Genomic DNA, 14,635 nt, shown 5'->3' with positions numbered 1-14,635 from the left:
CTTAATTGATTGATTGATTGATTGATTGATTGATAGACATTCAACTTTATGGACAAAGCAATGGATACAGTATAATGTGCAAATTAACATAATTTAATGCAAAGTAACAACACTTATTCAACTATTTGAACAGTCAGTTGAGTTGGACGGGTCAAAGAGGTCTAAAAGAAGCCTATTCTGTTTTAACTTGCTTTGTGTTATTGACTAGTTTATATATTTATTTATTTGCCATTGCACCTGTCCTTTCATTTTGCATGCGAATTCCAGTCGGCCCTTGTCATGTAATTATGACATTAAATAGAGCGTTGAATGGTGTGGAGAGAACCGCTAATCCCCTATTAAAAGAGCTTTGTTAAATAATGCAGGACAGTTTCCGGAAGTGTGATTATCGCCTCAATTATTTCACAAAGAAATTATATTTCACACTCAAATGAGCCCTGGTTTGGATTTAACAAAGAAGATTTTTTCTAGGCAGGCTATTGCTTAATATAATAAGAATACGAATTCATAGTTAGGCCAAGTCCACCATATTGTGAATAAAGTTGTGAACTTTTATCATAAGAATTTAAAAGGTTAAATGGATGTGTCTCGTGTTTCATTTTTGTTTCACTTAACACTTGTACGCGCTTTCTTTGCATTCGGAAGAAGTCAATTATTGTTATTATTATTATTATTATTATTATTATTATTATTATTATTGCCCTTGTAGCTTCTTTAAGGAGACGGCTGATAGGCTACTGTTATTTTGGTATGGTTAATTCCTCGTATTTGAGAAATTTACAATACGTTTCCCAAAACAGCTCGTCACCGCTGGTTACAATAGTTATATAGGCCTACTAACTAACTAACGAATGGTTGGCTTATTTGGAGAGAGGAGAGAATAGGGAAAACGCATTCGATACTATTCAATAGCGGGACACTTTTAAAAAGAAACATTTATTGTTCTGTTCCCTTTAATCGCAACTTTAACACGCGGACGAGCGTGCGCGCTCTCGGGCTCACCAGGAGTCCGAGGAAGGCAGCTTGTCGATAGTTGATATTACTTGCAAGTACTTGTTTCTGGTCACCTCGTCTCTTCTTATTTTGTTGAATGGAGTGCAAAATTTGAAAAACATTTGCAATATCAAAATGGAGACACAGAGAAGCCTTTCCGTGTCATCAGCGTCGTTTAGACGACATGCAAGAATCCCTTGATAATACAATCACTTCAAAGGATCCTGTTATTAGACCAAACTATCCATTTCTCCTCTGATACAGCTCTGACACTAGATACTCCACTGTTTGGCCTTTTCCTGTTGTATTTATTTTACATTGCATGCAACAAAGAAGTTTAAAAGCTAATCGTGCTATACAGTCACACATTCGATGCATAACGCTGAGTTTGCCATTTTAAATGGATCAGTTGAGAATGTTGTAGCTAAGCTCACATTGGTAGATTTTTGGATGACGATTCCTGAAATGTATCATTACTTAATTAGCCATTTATTAATTAAAATTGTATATATTAGCTCGGATATGCAATGGATATCATAAGTTGTTAGTTATTAACAATGAACTCAGGCATATTCCTCGTGAGAATTAAGATATTTTTTACTTCACTTGACTTTTTCAGTTATTTTAAAACCTGGAAAAATAGCCAAACTAATAAACGAACGAATTTAACATTCGTTTGAGTAAGAGAAAGCGTATTTTGTATTTCTATATCTTCAGAGCAAATATTGCATTCCTTCTGACAGAACATATTCCACGGCCCCGTCGCCCATATTATTTAAATTTGACTGGGCTTTTGCTATTGAAATCTTAACTCACCATGAAGATTCACCGTCGTGGAAAAAAATGCCTCTTTGTATAAAAGCCTCTTTGAAGTCTGTGTGAAAATATGCAACTCTTTCATCAATTGCTGCCCATGTAATTGGAGTGTAAAGCTAGGGTATATCTATGTGTATAAGCAATACAAAAGGAAATAAAAAAAGTTATTGCAAAGGGTTTTGCTTAGAGAATTACATTTATTTTAAGTTTGCTGTATCTACTATGACGTTTGAGTTATTTTAGGATCATGTATATTTGGATTATTCAAGGGGTTTGTATTAAATGATGACTAATCAATATATGACCCCCCTCCCCCCTCCCTATGAAGCTTAAGGAGGTATTTTAGCTTTGCATCATACACAATTTATTTAAAATACTGACAACGTACAAGGCATTTCGGTACACATTTTAAGGTCTCTTCTGATCATTCATATTTTTCATAAAAATGGATTGCAGACAAGTTTTACAAAATCACAAAATACCCACACTGATAAATGACTAATCATAAATGAAACGTCATATCAAATACAATAACGGTTTTTCCTTCAAATTGGCTTGGGCTGGAGAAAGCACAAAAAGAGGAAAGAGTCTACGTCTTTATGAAATTCAAATAATCCGGAATATTAGTTTTGTACAAAGTAGAGTAGCAAACATTTTAAAATTGCCTAAAGACAAAACTTTACAAAATTACTGTTCACACATAGACATTAAAACGTCGTTATTTACAACTGTACATATTTAATAATTAAGCACTTTGGTTCAATAATACAAAAAATTCTTTACCGATTAAAAAATAAATTAAGATATTGAAATCAAAGCGTAAATTTACAAAATGATACAGTGACATACGTACGGCCAGTACACTATTTATAAACATAGACACTCGGGACATGTTTTAAATTGATTGGTGGTTGGGCATTGACATTAGTTGTCAAAGGGCCAGTGCATCCTTCAGTAAGGCAGTAACAGTGGACAAGCCTACTCTTTGAACGTCAGCCTGTGACCGTTCAGTCCAAAATGGACTGTCCAAATAAGAAAAGATGTCAAAGTCATTTCAGTCCCTTTGCCAAATTAATATTATGGGCTAATATTTTGTTAGAAGGCGTCCCTCCGTTCAGGATTGCCGTACGTTGGCCCCTCCGTGTGGCCCGGCGTGGAGGAACCGCTGGGTGGGGTCTGAGGGCCACTGGCACCGGAGCTGTGACACACGTACCATTCGCTTAAATTGGCCGGCTGGGACGAGGAAGAGAGCGGCTCGGAGAGCGCAGAAGAAGCTGGCTCCCGTCCCAGGTCCGATGAAGGAGAAACAAGAGATGGAGTCGATGATTCGTAACCAGAACTCGGAGGTGGAGACTTGCAGTGCACCTTCATGTGTTTTCTCAAAGAGCTGGGATGCGTGTAGGATTTGTCACAACCTCTGACTTTGCAGTTGTACGGCTTATCGCTAGTGTGTACGTGGGAATGCTTTTTCCGGTCACTGCTGTTGGCGAACCGTCTGTCACAGCCGTCAAACTCGCATTTGAAAGGCTTTTCACCTAAAACAACAACACAGTTGTGAACAATGGTCATTATAGGCAAAGAACATCACAAGTGTAATCATTATAACGAAGCACATCATTATAACGAGCGCATAACCAAATATACTTTGCATTAGTCAAACGCATGTCAGTCTGAAATCAGGTCACATGAGCCCCATGATATCGTGATTATCTTTTTACTGCTCTGTCTGCTCTCATGGCAAAGCCCCTTGTGACTGAAACAATCAGACAGCAATGATTTCTTTTCACAATTACAGATTATTGGACATCCTTTTTTTAAAGCATGCACGCGCTCTCATAGTGGTTTCATTTACTTTTGGAATGTCGAGCATGAAGATCTCATAAAATATATCTGATCCACCATCTAAACTGCTATTAGGCCTGTCCCACTGTAACAATAATAACTGCTGGAGAAGGCGGCCATGCAATAGAAATGTTTGAATTAATTACATTTAATCACATCACGCTTATTTCCGAAGGACATAAGCTCCAGGAGTTTATAAGACTACGTAATTGCTGCTGTCTAATTACAGTTGCTCGCTGAATATCAATTTGACCTTCAGCTGTTGGGCCGAGAAAGCCAATCAAGAATATTAGTGTAGCCTACTACAAGAAAACAGCAAGGAAGAGACCCTTGGGAAACCATATCCATAGCCAAAGATTCAAATATCGCCCAAGCTAAAAATATATGTAGGCCTACCTGCCCGCGGGAACGTCGCACAGAAGCATAAACAACGTTGGCTAAACATCAAAACCGAAGGGTTGTTATCTTAAATGTAGCTTTCAGATAAGCGTTACACACGTAGGCAGTTTCCTTTTGAAAACCTTATTATGACAAAATGCAATTAAAAATAAACCTCACTCATCTTATCTACTAAATCCACAAAAAAAAAAATTCTTCCAGCTGTACAGAGCCCACAACGCATTAAAATAAATAAAACTAAACATAGTAATAAATATAAAGTTTATAGGCTACTGTTAAGGCACGACTGTTTTACTCTTTCAGAACTTTTAACGACTTGTTGCATGCTGCAAATCTGAAGTTTGTCAACAGTGAATATGTAGTTTCTTATATCGTCACAGTTCAGACACAAATGTAAATAATTACAACATCTTGTCTCTTTATCTAATAAATGAAAGTCGATTTGGACAGTTTCTTTCTAAAGCCTATTACACACACACACACACACACACACACACACACACACACACACACACACACACACACACACACACACACACACAAACACACACACACACGCACACTGCAGTGTAAGCAAAACAAGACACTAGCTCTCTAAAAATGCTACCATGTTCATGTTGACCGTTCTGAGAGGATTACAGAGAACTTCAAAAAATATTTCTGGGATAAAAGAAATGTATTTAAAAAACGAATTGTTACTAATTTCCAGAATGTAGTTAAAGGTAGCGTAGCCTATAACAGTTTGCAAAGCAGATAAGCACTTATGTACAACTTACAATAAATGTAATATAATCAGCCGATGTCGATATGCGATTTATAGTGGGGGGAAAAGGCAGGACTATATTTTCATCTCTTATTTTTACAGCCGACTAAACTGGATGCAGTAGGCCCCAAACATATGAATGTGTTGGGATATCATGAAGTAAGGAATGCCTTTTTTTTTTACAACGCATCATATTAAAAAAAAAGGCAAGTAACTTAAAAACAGTAACACTCAACAGTGCTCTACCGTTGTGGTTGTTTTTCTTTTAAAAACGACGTATTGCTAAACGAGTATGCTATATGATATTCTATTAGTGTAAACTAAATAGATGTATTCATCAGATGCATTAAATAACAGCGATAACATTGAAAATTATGCTAGTGTTTTGCGAAACTCTTTACAGATAAGCCGATGCATGTTACATTTCTATAAAGTAGGCTATATAGAAAAAGCGGCATTTTAGAAAAAAACGGTGCATCTATGTAGCATGCAAGCTAGCTCACGTCATTAATAAACTAGTTGCAGTGCATCGATTTGTTGACACTTCAGCATTATGAGGCGCTAGTATTTAACTTAATTGCCCTAAGGGACAGCAAATTAAGTCACTGACCTGTGTGTGTCCTCTTGTGGATTTTCAAGTTTTCCGATCTGGCAAATACTTTTCCACAGCCGGGGAATGGACAGGGAAACGGTTTCTCTCCGGTGTGCACTCTGATGTGATTCACAAGTTTGTACTTAGCTTTAAACGGCTTTCCCTCTCGTGGACATTCTTCCCAAAAACAGATATGGTTCGCTTGCTCTGGTCCTCCAACGTGCTCCACAGTCACATGCGTCACCAGTTCGTGCATGGTGCTGTAAGTTTTGGAGCAAAGTTTCTTGGCGGAGTGCTCTGGCTCCAGCCACTTGCAGATGAGCTCTTGCTTGATCGGTTGCCTCATGTAACGGAAAAACGCGCCAGCTCCGTGATGGTGGTGGTGGTGGTGTGCGCTGAGATTCATGTTCAGATTGAGCCCGCCGTATCCGTGCAGTGGAGAAGCAGAAAACGGGTCTGCCCTGGAGGTCGCTACTTGACTCAAATGATCAGACCGAACGTACATTTCGGCAGGTATTCCTAACCTTATTTGTCCGTTCAAGGCTTGGCCACCTGGTGCTCCGGTAGATGGCTGCTCGTGATGAAGTCCAGGGAAGAGAGAATGGTTCCCAGGGTCGGGGTGATGACCATAGTGTCCCGGATAGCTACCTGTTGTTGAGACAAACATTCCGTGGTGAGAGGCTGAACCAGAAGTCTGATCGGTCAGCACGGGCATGGCTTGAGCTGTCAAATCTCGGCGAATGAGGAAATCCCTACCTGCGGATAGCGCCTGGGCCGTGTGAGACATAGAGTACGGAACCGTTGCCGCCTGCACCGGGCCAAAAGCTCCCGTTTGACTGGAGACCACTTCACTGTGGCCTGCAATATGATGATTGTGGTGGTGATGGTGGTGGGGATAATGATGGGTTGGGCTGATTTTGAGGGCCGCGGAGTGCCCCATGTGTTCTGGCCCGAATGGACTCGGCCCCAGGCGGGGTTCCGCAGTCATCTCCCCAGGGTGCGAGTGAGCCATTGAGTGTGGATGGCTGCTGAACCCCGGGAAGCCTGTCACGCTCTGAGGGGTATGGTGGTGATGATGGTGATGGTGGTGAGCCCCTGCCAAGTCAACTAATCTCAGCGTCGTGTTCCGTTTGGAAAACGCGGGGTCCATCACAGGGCTTCCCAAAGCATCCACGCTCATTACTCCTAATTTTAGAATAACTTGACAGCAGGCAAAATAATAATAATGATGATGACAAATATATTTTAATCGCTTTGAAGAATACAGAAGAATAAAAAAAATAAACTTCCCCTAAAGTTTAGTTGCTATCTCAGTGCCTACGTGGAATCCCATTCGGTTGAGAGGCAGCAGCAGGACGCTTTGATATACTGAATAGAAATTCATGGTAGGCGCTGCAGCCCGTGGAGCCAAACAATCACCGAGCGCTCTAATTGGTCAGTGCTCCGTGATTGACGTCACTCGTGACAGTTTCCAATGCGAAGAAAAATGTTTTAGTGACAGCAAACAGCGAGCGCGCATGCGCCGAGCCTCAGGCAGCGGATGAAAAAAATGCTTTTGTTATGCAAAGGTTGTTGTACTTTTAACTGCAACCCCGAAGTTGCAACGAAGCAATGTATCCTTTATTTATATTAGAGCTGTGGAAAACGTGCGGTTTTTAGCTATTACCACAATAGGCAAAATAGAAAGAGTGGACTTGCATGCAATAAAAATGCAACATGTTCCGTCTGGAATTCCGTTATAGAAAGCCTCAAAAAGCTTCGTAATAAACCTCGAAAACGGCGGTTAGTACAAAGTTAAAGTTTGCAGTAGCACGCTGCTTGCTCAGACCACGATTGTTTTTTTCCTGTAATTATCCATTTTGTTGAAAAAAAGTTGTCACACCCCTTTTTTCCTCTAACGGTGCTTCTGCGTCGTCATGGGATCGGTGTCTTGTGAAAAGCGCGAAGGTCGCCTATTGTCCAGGGGGGAAATAGTATCGCAAAAGACCTGTTGTTGTGATCGGGGGTAATTTTCGGCCCCAGTTGTTCAGCGGCGGCGGATCAGGCACACAGGAGGTGCTGCTTCATCAAAAGTGCAGGGCAGCAAAGTCTTGGCAACAAAGCTCGAGTAGCTGCTAAATAAAAATCCTAATACACACTTAATGCAGTCTTTCCGAAACGTAAAATGTATCTCACAGATTACCCACCATTATTTCATAAACACACTGTTGACAGTGCACCTGTTATGAATAAGTACAATCATGAATCAACAACCGTCTGTTGTGTTGGAGCCAATCTTGTATAAAAAGCTTGAAAGCAAATGGACAGTATCCACGTCATGAAAATTAATACAAGAGATTTAATGACTTTCTTTGAACTTTGCCCAAGAGAAAGGCATTTTAAGCGAATGCTGATATTTCAAGATATAAAATTAGCTTTAGATATATGGTCGGTGAATGTATATCTAATTGGTGCTTTAAATGTACACAAGGTGTATAATATGATAAATAAAATTTTAAATTCCATACTACCACAACATAAACAGTCTCTGTGTGTGTGTGTGTGTGTGTGTGTGTGTGTGTGTGTGTATATATATATATATATATATATATATATATATATATATATATAAATATAATGGAAACACACACACACACACACACACACACACACACACACACACACACACACACACACACACACACACACACACACACACACACACACACAAATGAAGTGTGCACTTTAATACAGTAATGTCGTTCTTGAAATGTTTTAAAAATAGTTTGCCTAGGCCTACATGTTGCGCAAAAGAGAAAAAAGGCTATAATTGTTATATGAAGAGGAACAATTATAAAATCAATCCAAAATAGCATAAATTATAATACAAAATAAAAGTTTGATCTGATTTTATTTGATACTATGTCATTGTGTCTAATTTTCCAATATGCATTGAAATAAGCCATAAACAGAGCAGTTTAACATCAACATGACGTAGTGAAATAAACTGTGGTGCATGGCATGTTTCCTCCGTGCACATTAAAAATGCAAATACTATAACTCCAATACAGTATGATAACCTAATCGCTGCTTTAAAGCTGTATCTTAATCAAGCCGACGAGACACAGATAGGAGGTGTTGGGTGAACTGACCTACAAAGGTCATAAAGTTACTATTAGATTTGCCAAATAGCATATGTTCAAGCTCCACTGGAATGACGCGGATTACGTAAGCGTACAGAAACAGCATTTACATTGTTTTAGTGCTCATGTGTCTCGATGAAAAATGGAAAAAGTTGACACCCCCAGCCCACATTGTTTTGTAACTTCATTCAAAGGTATATCGTTTGTTATTACAGCATATCAGTACAAACCGTAGAAACAGTCCCGAAATAGCAAAACGGATTTTCTTTCAGACTTTTTTTTTTAAATTTTATTTGTGGTTGCAAGACTGAAAATCGCATTTCACGGAAACATTACTTTATCTGAACGCCATTGTGATCGTTTTATGTTCACGTATTATGATCACATGTGAATACAAAACTAAGTCTAAAATCCACAAATGTAATCTTTGAAAATAATAAAAGTGTGACCTTAGACATTTCTTCAACTTTAGGTGGCTTCATTTTAATCAAGGTCAAGAAGCATTCAATTACTGATGCAAATAAATTGGTATTCCCTTGAGGAAGGTCATGAATTGATCTGTCAGGCCTCTGGTGACAAAACCACACAATCCGTGTCAAAGATACGTAAACATTATATGACTTTGTCGAATAGTGAATAAGTTAGTCAAATGGCTGGGGCTCATGGTCGAATGGATCGCAGTTGCATTCTTCAGGAATTTCTTTAGCATGTAACAAAGTTTATTTTTAAGCTTCTTTTCGTGTAGTAAAGGGGGGAATATATGCAAAGACACAATACGCGTTTGGTTTGACAATAAAGACAATGGAAAACTCAGCAATGAGTCAAAAATTGGCCAAACTCATTAACACTGACTAAATCCAATTGCAGGCCAAAAAATTTAATAAATAAATAACTTTCCAAGCAAATACTCACCAGTAGTTACAATAAAGTTGCATTTCTTTGTTTTGTTCACTCTTAGGGCGCATTTTGGCTTACTGATACTTTTAGAAGATTACAAAAAATAAGTTGAATAGCACCAAACAGAATGTGTGTGTATATAATAATAATCATTATAATAATAATAATACTGTACACTTCAATGATTACAGTCTTTAAAAAAACTATTTTAACTGTTGCAAGCAATACTTGCATATGGAAAAAATAAACGTTATTAAAACACGTCGGTTAATATTTCCAAATGATTTCCGCTTCCAAAACTTATTTTGTCCCCACGCTCGAGTCTTACCGTTTTTCACCTGTTGAAGACAACGTCCAGATTTCTTTTATAAAGATAACGTCCGTCAGGCAAAACATTCAACTCTACAGCTTCGCCTGGCCCCCTCTCTCTCTCTCTCTCTCTCTCTCTCTCTCTCTCTCTCTCTCTCTCTCTCTCTCTCTCTCTCTCTCTCTCTCTCTCTCTCTCTCTCTCTCTCTGGAAGGAGTTTGAGTGTGTATGGAGCTGAAGGCTGCAGTCTGGATGATATTTTAATGGTTCGTCTGTTCATGCGGCTTTGAACTCCAGCCGCCGGAGTTTCCTGCAGAGAGAAATCCCACTTCACAACTTCCACAACCCACAAGTTTTACTCACACACTAGGGTGATACATTACGGCCTTAATCTTTTAAAAACACAGGTTATACATATGAATTACAGAAAGACACGCACGTTGAAGTTTGAAGGTACCTACGGAAGGCCTATGACTTTGAGCTAAGAGCATGTGGTGTTCAATAAAAGAAAAAAGAAAGAAGTTAATCAGATGCCTGCAACGCACTGCGTTTTCGTTTAAGTAGGCTATATAATGTGAATATAAAAGCAATAATTAGATTCCAACAACAGCATCAAACAAGTGTTTTCCCAACCCATTCAGAAGCGCGATGCAAAACAAATGAAGGTTTCCTCGAGATCCAACATCATTAAAATGACGCCTGTAAATAAAGTAAAATATAGCTACAATGCCCACAGTTAAAGTAGTCAAAAACGTGCAGGCCTATTGGTGTTGCAGCCCGTGCGTTACAATTATCTTTATAGATAATATTTTTTTACAAATTTGTACATTGCTTTCTTAAAGATGTAAATAGCATGGCAATGCTCAAAAATTACCACTTGAGGCATAAATATTGATAACTAATATAAATGTAATTTTAACTACACATTTATGAAACATAGCATTTGTTTTTTTCAAATAACACTCGCAAGAGGTTCATGTCTTATAAGAACACACTGTATCACATTTCAGCGAGTGTTTACTAGATGCGCGCCAGGGTCTTGTCAAAGCACTAGGCTGCCACATAAGTAGGCCAAACGTGGAAGTAGCTACTCCGTCTAGGACAAAAGCCATTATTCGGCCATGCATTCACTAAAGTCTGTTTTCTGAATTTTAACATCCAGAGCAAAATCACAGTCAGCAACCTCCCGGCAATCCCATAGATTGATGATGTAAACCGACCAATCGCACTGATGCTGAGGCATGGCGGGCTGTTATTTGGTGAGTGGATGTTAGTAGGGGGAGAGCGCCCTCTCCAATGATGGTCCAAGCACGGGGTCACGTGCTGCCCCCTCCTTCCCCATTCATCAGGGGTGGACTGTGTTGTCTTTTCAATTCATTTATCTGCAGGAATGATTGCGACTATCAGTCTGAAGCTCACCGCCTGACTGAGGAGGTGAAAGTTGCGCCACAGGAAGATAAACCGCAAAAGACAATATTGCACATGATTTGCGTGTGCATCGGATGAGCAGGAGAGGGAAATTCCTCTCGACAAAAAAGTAAATAGGAACAGGGCATCGGAGTTTGCCTGGCACAGACTTAAGTCAGAGAAATAGCAAGCAGAGACAGTTGCTAGAGATTCTTCCTCTCTCAGTCTCCACCGCCGTAGTCTGAAGATGCTTTTGGACGCAGGACCACAGTATCCCACCATTGGAGTGACTACTTTCGGCTCCACCAGACATCACTCAACAGGCGAAGTTACAGACAGAGAAGTGGCTTTGGGTATCAATCCGTTCGCTGACGGTATGGGCGCTTTTAAAATCAACCACAGCTCCCACGATCTTGGCTCTGGCCAAACAGCGTTTTCCTCGCAAGCCCCCGGTTACGCCGCCGCCGCTGCCCTGGGACACCATCATCACCCCACTCATGTCAGCTCGTACTCCACCGCCGCCTTCAACTCCACTCGGGACTTTCTCTTCCGCAATCGGGGTTTCGGAGACGCCACGAGCGCGCAGCACAGTCTCTTCGCCTCCGCCGCTGGAAGTTTCGCCGGGCCACATGGACACTCTGACGCCGCTGGGCACCTGCTCTTCCCGGGACTGCACGAGCAAGCGGCCACGCACGCATCCTCCAACGTGGTGAACAGTCAGATGCGCCTGGGCTTTTCCGGGGACATGTACGGGAGGGCCGAGCAATACGGTCACGTCGCGAGTCCGAGGTCCGAGCATTATGCGTCGACTCAGTTGCACGGCTATGGCCCCATGAACATGAATATGGCTGCTCATCACGGGGCAGGGGCCTTCTTTCGGTACATGAGACAGCCCATAAAGCAAGAGCTCATCTGTAAATGGGTCGAACCGGAGCAGCTGACGAATCCGAAAAAGTCCTGCAACAAAACTTTCAGCACCATGCACGAGCTTGTGACCCACCTGACGGTGGAGCACGTAGGGGGACCAGAGCAGTCGAATCACATTTGCTTTTGGGAAGAGTGTCCACGGGAAGGGAAACCGTTTAAAGCAAAGTATAAACTTGTGAATCACATCAGAGTGCACACCGGAGAAAAACCGTTTCCGTGTCCATTCCCCGGCTGTGGAAAAGTATTTGCCCGATCGGAAAATCTGAAAATCCATAAAAGAACACACACCGGTAAGAAATTAATTATTTTCATATACATATTTCTGTATTATTATTTATATATTTTTTGTAATTTTATATGTTGTAATTAAGGAGCCGTAAATAAGCAAATAATGCTGGTATTACTATAATTATTATTATTTGTTTCTTTGTCCTATACAAAAATGTTCACTCTAAGCATAGTTCTATGACACGAATTAATATTTATGTTAGTAAATGGTTGTATAATATCTAACAAATTAAACGCGTTAGAGTAGCCTACGGATCTTTGCAGACTAACGTAAATAATTCGGGCGAAATGTATAGGTTTATTTTTTTGTGAGTCATGTATAGTGGAATAGGGAGAGTAACTTTTAATATTTGCTCATATTTATTTTCTCTATTTACGTAGGCATATCTAGAAATGTAACTGAGTTTTTTTTTAAATGCACGTGTTCGCCTCATAAAATTGTATTTTGAGAAATGTTTGCTCTGTGTTTCTGTTAGGTGAAAAACCTTTCAAGTGTGAGTTTGAAGGCTGTGACAGGCGCTTTGCGAACAGCAGTGATCGTAAGAAACACATGCACGTCCATACCTCTGACAAACCATATCTCTGCAAAATGTGTGATAAATCCTACACGCATCCCAGCTCCCTCCGGAAACACATGAAGGTAACGATGACATTACAGTTCATTATTTTTCACCTACGTTAATTGATGCATTTTCTGCACGTTTCCATTTTTTTCCGTTTCTGGATAACCTACTGAAACGCTGTTTTCCAGTTTACTTTTATCGTTGGCCTCTTATTCTATCTCTTTATTGTGTTGGAAAAATGCACTACAATTATAAATACATGCCATGTTATAAAATCGAACGCTATTAATCGAGTCATAACGCTAAATACAAACTGATCGAATATAGGCTATGTGATTGTTACAGTTTCCTTGAGATTAGAAACTGATTTGTGTTTGCCTTCGGAGCAGGTTCACGAGGCTTCATCTCAAGGACCCCAACCCTCCCCGGCCGCCAGCTCCGGCTACGAGTCCTCCACGCCGCCCACCATCGTGTCCCCTTCCACAGAAAACCAGAGCAGCAGTTCCATATCACCAGCATCATCCACAGTTCATCACACGAGCAGCCACAGCACCCTTTCGTCAAATTTTAATGAATGGTACGTGTAAATATTTTCAAAAGACTGCAGAATTAAGACTGCTTTGGAATCAAGACTCAAAAGTCCGCCTATTCTCGCGTGGACCTACACACACACACACACAATGTGAAGAATCTGAACGGTTTTCTGAACCAGCTGTCTAGAGAGAGCCGTGCATGGACGGGGTGTGCAAACCTCTTGACAGCCGAGTTTTGTCCTCCATTTCTTTTGCTCCCCCCCCTCCCCCCCTCTTCTTCTTCATTTTTTTATATTTTCGGAAGACTGCACAGAGAACTTCAACTGCATGCTACCAGCAGGTCACAGCCTGTTTTGTTTTGTACATAAAGATTTACCTAGTTTAAAATGTAATATTTTATTTTGTAAATAGCCATAATACAATTTAAGGGAATTTGTGAAAAAATGTGGTCCCTAGATATATGGAAAATGAAATGGTTTTACGAATATTGCGATGAATAGTCTTGACTGAAAAGAATGTTATAGTTTATGTGTACCAAATGTGAATTACCCAGTATTACCACAGTCTACACGTTTACCTAACCGATTAGTATTAATGTGCTTTTGTATCCAGTGCAACATTTCGTCTCCAGTCCAGTCTGAGTAGCACACAGTTGTTGTTATTTAATGTCATGTCGATAAACCGTGTAGTGAAAGCCTGAAGCTCCGTGTCAATCTTGTTTATGTAAGTGATAAAATATAAAACTATCTGTCTATTGCATTGGCAACTGCAAGAAATGATTACTTGTATATAACTCAATTTTCCATATTTATCCGCATGTAAAGGACCGGTAACACATGTTAGAGATAATCGGTATTTATGGAAAATGCGTTCGTAGGGTATGTAAATTTTAGTTTACAAAATAATGTTTGGTTACTTTTCGTACAATATTAAAGAATTAAACGTACAACAAAAATGAGTTCAATATTTTTTTTCGACTGTTCTTTAAACAAATGAATTGGAGGTTGAGAAATACCAACAAGGAAATTCCAACAAGTAACCTATTTATTATTTATATTTATTTTTCTATCATTTTGAAATAATATGAGTCTAAATTAAAACATCAGACAACTACAACAATAACAAATGGTGTTAAGTAGGCTATCTCAATTAGTTAGTCTTAACGCTTAAAATGGAAATGACATTT

General features: G+C 39.8%; 2 protein-coding genes across 3 annotated transcripts; one reads left to right on the top strand and one right to left on the bottom strand.

Moving 5' to 3' along the window:
- Positions 1-2,149: 2,149 nt before the first annotated feature.
- zic4 (zic family member 4) lies at positions 2,150-7,236 on the bottom strand. 2 transcript variants are annotated; one of them, XM_077244154.1, is made up of 3 exons: positions 6,162-6,680; positions 5,424-6,053; positions 2,150-3,344 (listed from the first exon to the last, which is right to left on the bottom strand). In XM_077244154.1, exons 1-3 carry the CDS (start codon positions 6,583-6,585, stop codon positions 2,905-2,907), a joined length of 1,494 nt encoding a protein of 497 aa, XP_077100269.1. In that variant the 5' UTR covers positions 6,586-6,680; the 3' UTR covers positions 2,150-2,904. The 2 variants fall into 2 exon arrangements, with proteins under 2 accessions (XP_077100269.1, XP_077100268.1); XM_077244153.1 differs by having other exon boundaries at positions 5,424-7,236.
- A 2,336-nt stretch (positions 7,237-9,572) lies between these two features.
- On the top strand, positions 9,573-14,404 carry zic1 (zic family member 1 (odd-paired homolog, Drosophila)). The gene is made up of 3 exons (XM_077244147.1): positions 9,573-12,355; positions 12,830-12,993; positions 13,306-14,404. Exons 1-3 carry the CDS (start codon positions 11,386-11,388, stop codon positions 13,501-13,503), a joined length of 1,332 nt encoding a protein of 443 aa, XP_077100262.1. The 5' UTR covers positions 9,573-11,385; the 3' UTR covers positions 13,504-14,404.
- The last annotated feature ends 231 nt before the right edge of the window (positions 14,405-14,635 follow it).

The sequence above is a fragment of the Siphateles boraxobius genome, unplaced genomic scaffold (assembly GCF_051911475.1).
Source record: "Siphateles boraxobius isolate OS27281-9 unplaced genomic scaffold, OSU_SipBor_1 26, whole genome shotgun sequence".
Lineage (NCBI taxonomy): Eukaryota > Metazoa > Chordata > Actinopteri > Cypriniformes > Leuciscidae > Siphateles > Siphateles boraxobius.
This window is presented reverse-complemented; position numbering and strand designations above follow the sequence as displayed.

Coding starts and splice junctions, on each gene's coding strand:
- zic1 (XM_077244147.1), top strand. CDS start 11,386: ATGCTTTTGGACGCAGGACCACAGTATCCCACCATTGGAGTGACTACT. Junction 12,356..12,829: donor CCATAAAAGAACACACACCG/GTAAGAAATTAA, acceptor TGTTTCTGTTAG/GTGAAAAACCTTTCAAGTGT. Junction 12,994..13,305: donor CCCTCCGGAAACACATGAAG/GTAACGATGACA, acceptor CCTTCGGAGCAG/GTTCACGAGGCTTCATCTCA.
- zic4 (XM_077244153.1), bottom strand. CDS start 6,585: ATGAGCGTGGATGCTTTGGGAAGCCCTGTGATGGACCCCGCGTTTTCC. Junction 3,345..5,423: donor CCACAAGAGGACACACACAG/GTCAGTGACTTA, acceptor TTGTTGTTTTAG/GTGAAAAGCCTTTCAAATGC.